The 14,557-nt window shown below is 41.1% G+C and overlaps 1 protein-coding gene across 1 annotated transcript in view; it reads right to left on the bottom strand.

Moving 5' to 3' along the window:
• Window positions 1-919: 919 nt before the first annotated feature.
• Window positions 920-14,557, bottom strand: part of ONECUT2 (one cut homeobox 2) — a 44,607-nt gene continuing 30,969 nt past the window's right edge. Inside the window, exon 2 of the mRNA XM_010961319.3 lies at window positions 920-13,448. Coding sequence (XP_010959621.2) covers window positions 13,162-13,448 — 287 coding nt within the window. The 3' untranslated portion in view covers window positions 920-13,161. The remainder of the gene's footprint in view (window positions 13,449-14,557) is intronic.

Here is a 14,557-nt window from a genome sequence, read left to right as displayed (position 1 = left end):
GTTTCCTGTCATAATCTGAAAAAATCTTTCCTAGACAGAAACTGGACTCTTAAACTGAAGGCCAAATTCGGTCAAATCAAGGGAGATGGGGAGAACCCCCTCAAGTTGGACAGCTTTTTGAATAGGGCTTTCCAACAGAGAGAGAGTAGGCAATGATGTGCTATGTTCTTGGTTGGCTCAATAGCTGTGGTTCAGCCTGTCCTCTAAGAAGGATCAATGTGCATGGTCCCTGAGAGAGGAGCCAGGCACAGAGAGGCCCCGGGGTTTCCCTTTCTCTTCTATTGGCCAGATCAAAGAACTGGGAATAGCCAAAATCTAAACTAGGAACAAAACAACAGAAAAACCCATCCATACCTTTCTTCGTTTGCCAAATAATTGTTTGCAAAAGTTATAGATGGAATAGCTAAACCGGTATGCAGAGGGAGAGTGGTAAGGGGGATTCTGATTTGAAAGAGCCCCACCGGATTGGAGTCAAGATGGAGGCAGACACCCTGCAGTGATGGTGCAGGCAAAGCCAACCAGCTGGGCCACCACCACCTTGGCTGGCGGAGCCCAGCTTGAGGACAGGTGAGTGGCTGGTGAGTGACAGAAGATTCAGGATTGCTATTTTCTCTTCCTTGCCTCTCCTGTGAGAATCTGGGTCTGCCTTCATGCTGGCACGTGCTTTAGGCCAGGGATCTCAGAGACGTGTTGGGGCCAAGAGAGGGTGAGGCTAGAAAGTTTGGGCTCAGCTCTCTTCAAAGCTGATCATTACAGAGATCTCTTCCTAGAGTGAAGATCTGCCTTCTCGTCCATGACCTTCCATTTCCCAGGCCAGGCCCACGTTTCCCCGTGAGAGCAGGAGTGGAATCCAGGCCAAGCTAAGGGAATTCCATAGTTCTGTGTCTCCAAGGAAAAGGACATTCACTGGCACAAAGCATTGAGTAAAAACCCTTTAATAACAAAATAACATTCACGATGGAGCTACTTCAGTTGTCTGGAAAACTCAGCTTACACTTGATTCAACATATCACTTTCCACAAAGTTTAAAAAAAAAAAAAAGACATAAAATGGCATAACAAAATATACCTTGAGTTTCATAAGACAAGTCTTCTTGGCAAATCCTAGTGAGCCAGACCCATGCGTCTCTCGTAATAAAAAGTGTTGGGCACACTCATGTCTCAGACAATCCTCTGTTTACTCTGGATCGAAAATACATTGGAACTTTGCAGAGTTTACAATACCTGCACCAGGAGGAATAGTGTGTGGGTTTGTGAGTGTGAGGGGAACATTACTGAAACAAACATTGATTTGGTTTATGGCGGAAGAACACATAAAGCTTTCTGGAAGATTAAACACTATTACAATCATGAACTTTCTTACAAAAGCCGACTTAAAATTCTTGGATCCATTCCCATCTTTGGCAGATTAATAAGAGGAGAAATAAAAAAGACTATATATTACAAAGCTTTCATGATCACAATCTACTTTATAAGGCCAAATAAAAACATGTACCTTTGTATTATTAATGAAAGCATGTTCCCAATATATCCTTATTGACAAGGAACAGGAATGCTCTCCTCTGGGTGATTTCCAATATTTTGCAGAGCAGTCTGCAGCTTTCCCGCCACGGCTTCCTAAGCTGTACTCCCATGCAAAATAAAGAGTGCTTGGTCGCTGACTTGGCTTTATGTCAAACATGTTGATTTGGGAAATAGGTATGAAACTTGAGATTGGGTCTCAGAACCCAAAGTTCAGAAAGAACAAGTCTGTCCAATCCACTGCAAGTGAAAGATACTTTTTGAGATATAGAGGCTTCAGAGAATTAGGGGGTTTAAACAAAGATCGTTTTCCTAAACTGGGTTTCAAAACTTCTTATACCCTCTTTAGGACAGACGTAACATTGATGGGCAGGAAAGAGTAAGTGAGCATCATCTCTCACTCTGGGGAGGAAAAACCATGATATGGCTGCACAGCTGATGTTTTGGGGAATGGCCATCTACTTTTGCCCAAATCACTGGAATAGTTGGTGGAGTCGCCCAAGAGAATGCACCAAAAAACCCAGAGAATAATTATTGATGTTGATGCTGTTTGAGTTTCTACTGGGAGAGGCTAAAACTGGATGAATTTGCATCTCCATAGACACGGCTGAGGTCACGAACATAAAGCCAAAATGACTCTTTTTAGTGGAAATTAAAAATGCAACGTTGTTTCCCAACGCTTGTTTCCAAACCCCTCTTGCACGGAGTGATACAGCTGGGTTATGCGGGTCCCAGTAGTGGAATGCAGGTTGCTGAACCCCAACGTGGAAGGACCTTTCTCATCAAATTTGAACTCGATTTAAAACTGACTCATTTTGAAATCCCAACAGAGGTCAAGGTATTTTCGAGGTGCGGTATCTCCCAATAAAACCAATATTACCACTGTCTGAGGCTGAACTGTGTACATTTTCACAGTTTAATGTATACACAACTGTTCCACAACCGCTAACGAACAATTGGCACCCATGCATAAATCAAGTCCATTGAACCAAAGGAGAAGATCTAGTTCAAAATGAAAAATGTTGCTATTAAGACCACAATGCATCACACTGCTAAACTTTTAGCCTCATGCATAAAATTATAGCACTGATTGGCAGTTGCTAATTATAATACTACACTGTTAACACAGAACAATTAATTGTTCAGACCAAGTAGCACAAATGTAGAAAATAATCATTTTTTTTCAACAGAGCAAATGAACACAGATTGTTTCTTCAGCAAAATATGAAACTGTAAACTTTGGGCTCATTCTGCAACTTTCCCCAATCCAGAATAAATAAAATCCAAAGAGGGAAAAAAAAAAAAGAACATACATTTTTTTTTCAAGCGCACCTTTTCGTCTATTACAAAAGCACAACCTAAAACGTATAAAGCTTTTTTTTCTTTTTTCTTTTTTAAATCACAGTTACCAAAAGAAACAGTGAATAATTTATTACATACGCTATAATAACATTACTCTAAACACTATTATCTATGAGGTATATCTGAGAAAATTCGGTAAGGAATTGCGCGGTCTGCATTGCCAACATGCCCAGGTTCATATTAAAGCTTTGGAACCGTGAAGAACTAGAAAAGGGAGAAGAACAGGGGAGGCAGGAGGAGACATAGAGAAAGAACCTTTGGTATTAGTACAAATCTTGTTCTTTGCAGGGTTGCGTTGCAAAGCACCACAGTACAATAAGCCCACCAGTTTACTGTATGGAGGCCCAGTTGAAGCTGAGGTATTCACAGGAAGGATTAAAAAAAGCACAGAGAGGTCCAGACTGGCTAAATCGTTGCTTTGGTTCAAGCAAGGCACTCGTCCCGTGGTTACGTCACACTTTGCACGTGAAGCATGAGGCTGAGGGGGGATTGCTGAGGAAGGGGGGGTCTGCCAACCGGGGATGTTTTCTGTGTTCAGGCTGCCACCGATCTCTCTAGGCTCCCTCTTCTAGGGGTGGGTGCTCGGAAGGCTGCTGAAGGTGGTGTTTGCTTAGAGAGGAGCACCCCGCTGCTCAGTGACCAGATCTTCTTTGCTGTGTTTCCCAGGTATTCTGAGAATTCTATTTCCAATAGGAATTTGGGAAGAAAACCAAAGCAATTTGCTGTTTGGAAGGCTGGCCTTACACGTTTGCCTGGTGTAGAGGGAAGATGGAGCTCTGAGCCTGTTTGGATGGGAAAGGACTTTCACATGTCAGTGTGGTATGGAAACTACAGAGAGGGGATAAGTTTGTCCATTTATCTTCTAAATCCCTCTACTAGCTGCACTCTGTCTAGGCCCGGACCAGATGAGGTTTTTTTTTTTTTTCATGTTACTTTCATGTTTATTAATCCTTCCATGGAGGAATCACTATCCACTCTTTTTTTTTTCGGAGCAGATGAGTTGATTGGTCTTTTCCCTTCTTGGCTTCTTTGTCTAAATGGTCTCTTAAAAAAGCTCAAAGAGAACACATGTGAAATGCAAAATACTAGTACTTAGTAAAGAACTACGCAGACTAGAGGCTGATCTTTACATATGTCTGAATCCATTTGCTGAGAATGATTCATTGGCTAACAGACAAATCACTCTTGAAGAATGAATCTTAACAGTGATTTAATCATTTGATGGACTCAGGAGAAACTTAAAAAAAGACCAATTAATCTCACGAGTAAGAAGGGAAGAGAGAAGCAACTTATAAATAATCACTTCTTAAACTGGCGTTATCTATTCCTCTGAAATTTGGGGGACATCTTTTGTTTACAATGAATACTTTTTCAGCATCCAAGGCTTAGGTATCTCTTAGAGATACAGAATAGATATTGATACAGAGTTGATATAAAAACGATATATCAACGTGTGCAAGTCAAATGGAAAAGGAAAAAGCCAAACAGCTTAAATGTCACATGTGCAAGCGGTGATCAAATTCCCCTTCTCTCTTACTGACCTAAACGTATCCATAATAATTAAACTCAACAGACCAAGAATGAACTTTCTCTTCTAGCTGAATTAAAAGTTTATATAGACAACACTCTGGAGCGGGGAGGTTCAACAGTGATCACACTAGACCACTGTGTACTTCCATGGCGAAAACCCCTCCATGAGCCCTAACGTAGCAAGGCTGGCCACCTTTACAAGCAACTGATCATATGTGGCTTTTTGTTGGGGTTCTAACTAGGCAGGCACTGAAATGCCTGTGACTCTTTTTACAGAGTGGAAATGTTAAGTGACAAGCCCCAGGCCCTCCTCACTGCTAAAGGATTGCTACCTTCTTCTTTGCCAAACTGTGGCTCATCTCGGCAGCACTGAGCAATGGGTACAGCACTAGAGTGGAAGGCAGGAGGCTTGTCTGGGCTTTGTCTCTAGAGTTACTTGCCTTGTATAACTGTTTCACTCCTCCAGGCTTCCAGGGGTTGGACTGAAAGACTCCTAAGGTCCCTTCCAGCTCTGCTATTCAATGATTAGAATTTCTATGAGCCAATCATTGGAAATCTTGACTATGATAGCTCCAAAGCGGGGACAGAGGTCGGGGCGAGGACTGAAGGCCACTTCCAACCAGGCTTCTTCACCAATTTGGAATTGGAATTTAAGGAATCCAATTACGGCAGCATCTGAACATGCATCCTGAATGTGTGGAGGGGACAGCGAACAAATGAGAGAAACACAGAAAATATCCCTTTCCAATTAGCAGCCACCGTCACAGAGAGAACGATTTCTTTGGGGTATCTGAGCTGTGGCTGTACATACCGTATGTCAGAGAGAACAGTTAAAATTATAAAAGAGCACAAGCAAAATGCAGACCGCACAGAGAAAGAAATCTTTGGTATCTTTGGTGTCATCAACACGATTAAAATTACAAATGGAAAAAGTCAGTGAGGTAGCCTTCTTTGGTTCTCACTAGAAATAGAAAGTTTTTCCTTTTTTTTTTCTTTTTTCTGCTTTTTTTTTTTTTCCTTTTTTGTTTTGTTGTTTTACACACACACAGAGTTCATTCTTGGAAGCAGCTAGTGTCAGGGTTTCTCTCTTTTTGCTGTTCTGATTTTTTTTTAAATTTATTTTTCCAGTTTCTGTATAGAAGCCCCGAAATCCAGGCTGGTGAAGCAGGGTCTCGGCTTAACGTTTTCTGAATGCAGAAAGGTTCAGGTTGAATGGTCACTGCTTGTCCACAAACTTTGCTCTGTTGTTCTGACAGCAAACAAACTGTAGCGCTCTCTGTTGTTTTAAATAAAAAATATAAACTCTATAGTGCACCTTTAGCAGATGCTGAATAAGTTAAATAAATAAGTTACAATATGAAGGCTCTGAGGGCCCCATAATTAAAAGGTGAAACTCGCCTGGTACCAGGTGGGGCTGGGAACTTAAATAATTTAATAACTGTTATTTAAACTATTTTCAAAGTTAATTCAAGAAGGTAAAATATCTTGCTTTTTTTTTTTTTTTTTTGTAACCTGTATTTCTTCCCTGTCTGTAACAGAATTTCACTGCTTTATAAAGCAAACTAAGCCTCAAGGGAATGCTAAAAGGGACTTTGCATCTCTGATGCACCACTGGTCTAGATTTTGATAAATAAGGACAAAGAATTAAAATCAAAGGAAATATGATTAAATAATTACCAAAATCCTATACACTTGTGTGCTAAAAACTAATTTAAATAAGTTAATTACATACTTAGCTTGTTGGGTCATAACCCAAAGGGGTAAGAAAAAAAGAAAGTTTGACTGTCTTCATTTTCTGATGGACAAAATGTACAGCCTCTTTCAATAGTCAATGAAAATAAAGCAGGGAATTATAACCTCTAAACTTTCTCACGTTCATGGAGACCATTTAAATGTGACAAGCATGAAAGAAAATTACCACTTTCCCCCTCTAGCTAGCACAGCCCCACAATTCCATGTCACCATTGTCTTAACCCTGGAAACCAGAGCCCACTTATTCCTCACTAGTTTGCGCTTTGCTTTGCTATGTTTTCCTACTATTTCTTTTCTTTTCTTTTTTTTTTTTTTTTTTTTTGGTGTGTGTCCTTTTTCAGGTCTTTGGATTCAGCTTTAGTTATGACAGATCCAGAATAAAGCTATTCAACCGAAGTCCTCAAGCACATATGTCAATCTTACACGGATGATTAACTAATAGCCAAGGTTTCTTGAAAGTTGAGTTTATCTTGGATGTGCCCAAATGAAAATAATTCTGAATAGACAGAATGAGGATGCTGGGGTACTTTTTTCTTTTTCCTGCACTTTAGTTTTCAATGTTACAATAAATAATAAAAACAATGTACATTGTAGAAGTACCACATACATGCTAAAATGATTGTTTAAAATTTATTTATTGTAACAGATGACAGTATGTATGTATGTATGGAGGTGTCTGTGCACGTGTCTGTGCAGTCTAGACACTCACGGGTGATATGAGTTGCTTTGGGGACACCCATGAGAATACATGCTGAAAGATGTATCTACACCTCTACACATCCAAGCTGACAGACTGTATAAGATTCAGGCAAACTCATCTACCAAGGTTTCTGCTGTGTGGAACGCCTGCTGCTAAAGACAGAGCAGAGTGGAAGACTTCCACAGAATGGACAGACCTGTAGCGATGAATTTTTTTTTTTTTGCTATACACATTTTCCCCACTAAAAAGGGGTTAGCTGGTTAATTCCAGTCAACCAAGCTCAAAAACCTGTACGGAAAGCTTAGGCTCTAGCTTTAATTTGCCTCAGACTTTCAGAGACTTTTTGGTATCTGAGAACAATGAACACTTCTGGGTCCCATGGGATTCATGCAATAGCCCATCAGCCTCAATCGTAAGTTTCTTGTCTACCTGTGTGAGGCCTTCTGCTATTTTAATAATTATTTTTATATTTTATAACCCATTCTGAGACTTTCTAAAACAAATAAACAAACCCTCTCCCTTCCCCCTGCCCCTGGAAAGAAACACATTGCAGGTAGAAAATAGACATGGGACGTCCATATTTAAAGCCGTCGTTAACTTACGACATTGACACAGAAAAGTCGGGTGCACCTTCTTCCTCTAGCACGGATTTTGTGGCCTTATTTGAAAACAAGAATCTCCTGTTGTTTTAGAGGTGACCTGGTCTTAGCTAAATGTACAACATTATTAAGCTCTCCAGTCTTACAGGTAAACGTCGGAACATTACAGGCACACCAGCTCCACCCCTTCTCTGTCTACCATCTTCCACTCTCTCTTCCTGGTTAGGCTAACAAGTCTGGATCACGAGGCAGCAGCAGCAAAAACAACAACAAAAAGTCAGCTCTGATCTGTTAGGAGTCGTGACAGTTATTGTCACAGTCCTTGTGTCTGGGCTTTGGGGTCAACCTTGACCACATGCATCAGCCCTTTTTCTCTACTTTTTCATATACTCCATTGTTCTTCAACAACATTGGAACCCAGCAGATTCTTTTTCTATTTTGAAAGGTTCATACTATACAACCTCCTGAAAATCAAGAGTTCACCGCAAAGGTATACTGTCACGACACTTCGGTAACGGTGATCAGACAGACACTTCTGTAATTCTAAAAGCATTTTCAGAAGTGGGCAAGTGCCCCCCTGCGCCAGGTGGTGGTGATATTAAAAAAAAAAAAAATCAACTTTAATTTATGGGCATAAATTTAATTTATCTATGCTGGGTAAAATGGTTGATTATCTAAAAGGGATTTATGTTTGTCTTTGAAATACGTTGTCTGACTTACAAAAATGCGTGTGTGTGTGCGGTATCAGATTTACCTCCCTAATTCTGATTTTATTTTAGCTAGAAATAATGATTAGCTTGAATTTCCTAAGCCCACAATTGCCAAGCGCCTGTGGGGAAAGAGATGCTGTAGAGGAGACGCTTTGATTTCTCCAGACAAAAGCGTCAGGCTGGGGCCTTCTTGGCTCATCTCGCCTGCGCCGTTAAGGGGTTCAACCTACACACTATTTAACATTTTGGAAAAGCCTTTAAATACCATGGACAAGTTTTTATTGTTCTTGCTGTTTTCTTTTCCAAAAGAAATATATTGGCTCTTTTTTTTTTTAATAAAAACTTCCTAGAATGAACGAAGTATATTTCTAGTACCAAAATCACATTGAAAATAAAAATAAAGCAAGCCTATTTCCCTAAAGAAACAAAGAAAAGTATTTCCCACTCATTGGCCTTTGGATTTCTGTTGTCTCAAGAATGGGAATTTTGTGCAGCTTCCATTTTCATGTTTTATTTTAATTACTGTCACTCTGAAAATGAAATTGATTTCAGAGCAGCAGTATTTTGTTAAACAAAAAAGTAATACAACTCAAATTCTGAATAATTCTCAATGCTTGGCATTGAAACCAAAATAAAACCAAAAACTTTAAAAAAAAAATGTATGTTTTTAATCAAGGAAAAAAAAAAGAATGGGAATTTTGGTTTGGAACTGCCCCTGCACACTGCCCTTTTCATTGCTTGTGGCTGAGGCATGCCTGGAATTTTTTTTTTTTGGATTGAGAAAATGGATCCTGAATAATAACCAGTCCAAACAGTTATTTTTTTTTCCCCTGACATTATTAACTGAAAATAAGTTTTTAAAATGCTTGAAGGAAACTTACTGGGCCAAATTCCACTACCTTTCAGTTTGCAGGGTTTGTTTTTTGCTTCCCAATTTTTAACAAATTGAAATTCTGTAGAGCTTCACTTTTTGAAACAGAAAGATATAGGTACACACACGTATTTATATATGTATGTAGAGAATTTTTAAGAAACAAGCACTTCTCTCTAGTAGCGCATTACCTAGTATGAGACATTTATCAGAAGTCCTTGGAAGGAAGTTCTTGCCTTTCTACATTATGACATCTTCCTCTGGTCACCAGGAACCCTGAGGGCGTGTGTGTGACTATACCTGGTTTGACCAGTGTTGAAATCTCAGGCCACAAAGACAGCCTCTTTTGGTTTAGACATCTTCATAGGATGCCAGAGCCCGAAATGCTGAGATTAAGCTGCCAAAGAATCACCAACCAATATAATCTTGAGAAGAACAACCATTGGGCCACACGTCACAAGGATTCATTTAGAAAGAGACAAGATGAAATTCATTTTTATCAACCCAGAGGCATGTTCCCCTGCTGAAATATGCTCTTCTCTTAGTCATTTGACAGAGACAAAGGGACACAGGACAAAGCCAAGGAATATCCCCAAATAGTATGAATTACAAAAGCCATGGAAAATCACTTCCTTTCCTGGCTCCATGGCTGCTGCCCCTGCAAAGGGAGACCCCACGTGGTGGGAGCAAGGAGGTGGCACCATGGACAGTGGGGCTCCCAAAGGCAGGATGCTAGGATTCTCCCCAAACACTGCTTTATGTTTTCTCTCTAGGATTGAGACACCCCCACCCCCAACAGCACTACCTCACCCCAGTGCCAGCTGTGGATGCACACAGGCTTGTCTGAACAAATTGGTAATTACTACCCTGAGAAAACCTGATCAACTCATTGCAGCAGGAGTTGGACTTCCCCTCTGAGAAGTCCCTTTGGTGGATCTACTCAATGAGGGGGATCTGGGAACACCCCAATGGGACAGGGCAGTTCCTGGAGAACAGATTCTGGGCTGGCCTCATCTCTGTAACGGGTGGGAACAGACCACTGAGCTTTCCCAGCAGTTACAGAAGAGGAGCACCCCACTGACCATGGCCCAGGTCTGGTGGATGGACCTCACTCACCACCTAGATCATGCTTGAGGCATAGAATAGAGATGACTCAAAATACAAATAAAACTCATTTGTACCATGGATCCATTTATCAACAGGTTAAATGCTGAAAGGCTTGAACTTGACTTTCAACCATCTCCAGGGATTTTCACAGAAATCTGAATACTCCAAATCATCCGCAGCAGCAAACGTACTCTGGGATGGCATGAGAAATGAGCAGAATTCTGAACTGGGTACTTAATAGATGAAGCACTTGACAAAAACAAGACATGAATTTGGACAGCAATAATTTGGGGTTATCACCAATGTCAAGCTGAATCTATATATGTATTCATATATATTATATATATCTTTCTTTAGAAATGCAACTTTACAGCTGATTTTTAAAAAGCTAATAGAAAAGTAGAAACTGACAATTATTTTTACATGTTTCTCCCCACCCCCAAACGAAGCCCTGTTAGGATGTAGCAATCACATGAAGATGAGGCTGTCAATTCCTCTATAAATTCTTTGGTTCTGTGGCTCGGGAGAGGATGTGTCACCAAGACCCCTACCCCTGACCCTCAACCCCCCTTCCCTCCCCTGATGCTGAGACTTTGAACATAGAAGGAACCAAGACTAAGGGTTAAGCAAAGAACATTCAAGGGACAATATTATTCCCCACACTCTGCGGAGCAGAAAGAGAATGGTTCAGTTTCCCAACACCTTAAACTTGGAGTCCACGGAACCTTTTGAGAGATTCCATGTTGGGTAGAAAGCCATAAAACAAAATTAAAGGAAAACAATAAAATCAAATAAATGACCCTTTCCTTTCGTTGCTCAGAAACAAAATTGATTACCTTTACACAGATCAATGGCGCTATTAGTATTTAAGCCAGGCAAGAGGAGATAATGAACTGAAACAAAAGGTGTGAGAAATCCTCATCTTTGGTATTGTAGCTGTTGAGGTTTCTGTTGCTCTGTTCCGTGTTCTTTTGAAAAACTGCATAGGCACAAATTAAAGACAATCTTCAACTTTAAGATTACCGTGTGAGTTGTCAAATGAAGCAGCAGCCACGGAGGCTTTTCCTCATTCCTATTCCTGTCTCAACCCTTTCTTTAAAATCTGCTTCCAAAAAATGTCCCAGAGGTCTGTTTGAACACAGTGTGTTTCGCTGTTTTTCCGTTTCTGGTTTTTTTTTTTTCCTGGCGTGCTTCCTTCTTGTTGGTGGTGATTTTCATTGATTTATGTATTTACTTATTTACTCATTTTAATGGGACAGTTTTGTTTGTTGCAGAAGTAGGTGCAGAAAAAGTTTCTTTGGTTTCGATTAAGTAATTCATTAAAAAAAGTCAGTCTCAAGTGTCTGTAAAGAATCATTGCAGCGTTTGGCTTGCTTTGAACACCCCTGTGGTGCCCACCTGGGGCCATTCACTGGTAAATATGCACATGGTGACCCTTGCAATCTCCCAGGGTTCTGTGGGCGCTCTTCCGCTTGTTGTGGGAAGGTGACAGCCAGGAACTACTCGCTGGGTGGCTTGGCGAACGTCTTTGGCATAGCCGGTCCGCTCAGCCCAATGGTGAGCCAAATGCAAGAGCTGAATGCCATTTGGAGTTGCAGAGGCTTTCTGACTTCTAAAAGTAATCACAGTATTTTTAGGCTAGAAAATGGCAAGTAGTAAATGTCTTTGGTTTGCAGTATCCTGCTTCTTTGGTGTGCTGCGTTTTCTCCAGATTTAGTCAGCTGTTTTGCTAGGATGATTCAACAATGGAAGAGATTCAGGACTACATGACAGTGATGAGTAACATATATGGCGGTTTGAATGACTTCTTTCTTCCTTGCTAGGAAACACTGAAAACACCCCTACCAATGGGATGGACAAGGGAACAACCCAAATCTGAAAGAATGAGAATGTATTATGTGGTGGTCATAATGTACAGTAGGAGCGACCAGGTGATGGGTAACCAAGAAGGATACATTAATGATCTAAAATAATCTAGATCTTTTAAAATGCTGCATTTGCTCCATGTACCGTAACAGTTAAGTTGGCCTCCTGAGTGTGCGTCTGCATTATGTACAAACAGAATTTGTAGCAAACGGCAAAATGTGCTTGAAGCCATATTCCTAATGATTCCCTAATGACTTCCCAACTGGCGTCTTGAAAATCCAGATGCAGTGAATCCAGAACCTTCCTTACTTCTCTGTTTATCTTCGTTGTGCTTGATACTTTGAGCTCAAGTGAACTGATCTGTTGTTTTGTTTTTTTTTTTTTGATGGATCCAAGACATGTGAGATTTCCAGGAGGTAAGAAAAAGGAAATAGTAAATGAGATCAACTTAAAGCTTTCTAAACCATTCAATGAAAAAGATGCCTGAGTTGGAAAAACAGGTCCTTGGACTTTTTTTTTAACTTCCATATTTAAAACTTGTGCTCAGTAATTGTCCTTCTGATTTTTTTTTTTTTTAATGTTATGGCTGCGAATGTTGGTATACTATGGTATGATGAGGCTAAGCACTTGGAAAGCAAATGAGGTCATTCTTGTTGCTAGATTCTCCTCTTATTTGTAGCTTCTTGGGAGCCCAAACTCAAGAGTCCTTACACAGGCCAAAGTCCCACTATTACTCACAGGAACTCCGACTGCAAGAGGTTAACAGGACCCAAAGTGGGACTGTTGACGTTCTAAGCAATCTTAAGCTTGGCTGACACCACAATGAAATTCACTTGCTCCAGGAAGGCCCCATTTGGGTTTCTGGGGTACTTAGCATGCTCACTCAGAGGACAGTGTCCGGTTCCAAGAGACTAATTTTCAGCTTGCACTTGGACTCCATAGCCATTAAAAACAAACAAACAAAAAAGAACACCTGGTCTATGATTACAGCTAGAATAGAAGTTTTCTTTTCAAGAGAATTGTGCTTTCAAATCACCAGTGAAGGGCCCCAGCTAAGAATCCGGTGTCTTTTTCCTTTGTGTTTTCTTTTGGTATCTGTTGTCCTCATTTGGAGGTGACTTGTGCCCAACTGAGAGTCCTTCCCTCACGCTTTGGTACAAGTGCTGGAGGTGGACGAGGAGCCCCCTGTGCTCAGATCGTCCTGCCACTTCTCCAGGCTGCGGCGCCGGGCGTTCATGAAGAAGTTGCTGACAGTTGTGAGCTCCAGGCCCAGCTGCTGGGAAATGGTGATCTGCATCTCTTTGGACGGGCGTTTGTTCTCCTTGAAGATGGCAAAGAGTGTTCGGCGCTGGAGGTCGGTGAACACCAGGCGGGATTTCTTCTGGGAATTGTTCCTGTCTTTATTTGGTTCTTGCTCTTTGCGTTTGCACGCTGGAAAGGGAAGAGAAGAGAGAGTCAGTGCGAGTCTGAGGACCAGCACCCGGGAAGGTGAGCCATTGAGAACATTGACAGAGTCGTACCAGGGGATGTAAACCGTTAAACTTTATTGTGCAAATTGCCCAGCTGTCAATAACCAGCCTTCCCAGTTCATCTCAGGGTGATGGAAGGCGTCGTTAGTGGGGGAAGGGAGAGAGGAGGAAACAGCAGGGCTGTTTTACACAGTTTCGTTTTGAATCAAACGTGGTTGCTTTTTTTTCACCCCCGACCCCCCAGCACACCCTGAAAACGCTTTATCTCTGAAATCAGGTGCTGTGAAGGGAGCGATGACTTCCCCAGGGCAAGCCTGGTTAGGCAGTTCCTCTTTCATAGTCACCGTCTAGAATTGTTTACAGCTGAGCAGAAATTACTTTCTGGAGTCAAAGCTTGAAAGTGCATAATTTTTCAAAATCAAAGTTTCCACTCATGTGATTCAAATAATTGTTAACAGGATGAAATCAGAAGTGACAGAACAATGGTATCATCTCGACCCAAATCCCCATCTTCCAGACTTTTGAAAAATCAAAAAATAAAATCAAACAGAGAGGGAAAGACTATGAAAAAATTGGTTTAAACAATTCTAATTTGGCTGGAATTATACTAACTTATACTTAAGTGAAGCCAGGGCTGAGGGTCACCGGAAGAACCCAAATTTACAATGACAGGATCTTGAGGCCCTAGATATGTCAATCAGTAGATGCAGTCTCTGATTTCACAGGTGGGTGTCCACATCTGGGTTGACATATGCAGCCAGGACGTTAATTTATGTGTCACTACCTCTGTCATACCCCACAAGTTCCTAGAAGGCAGGGACCAGGTCTGTGTGACATCCCCAACCGGCTTCTTTTTGGAGACATGGACTTAAATGAATGCTTGGGATGCTGATGACAAGTGGTGCCTTGACTCTTTCAGGGAATCTGCATACTTCACAGACAGAGTGGGTCTCAGAAGAGTGACTTGTAAGGGTTAAATAATACAGTGCATACAAATCACGAATTTGAACATGAGAACACGTGTTCAAACCTCCAGAAAGAAATCCCAGCTCTTCCAGGGGTGTTGTGCAG

This window comes from Camelus bactrianus, chromosome 30 (assembly GCF_048773025.1).
Source record: "Camelus bactrianus isolate YW-2024 breed Bactrian camel chromosome 30, ASM4877302v1, whole genome shotgun sequence".
Taxonomy (NCBI): Eukaryota; Metazoa; Chordata; class Mammalia; order Artiodactyla; family Camelidae; genus Camelus; species Camelus bactrianus.
This window is presented reverse-complemented; position numbering and strand designations above follow the sequence as displayed.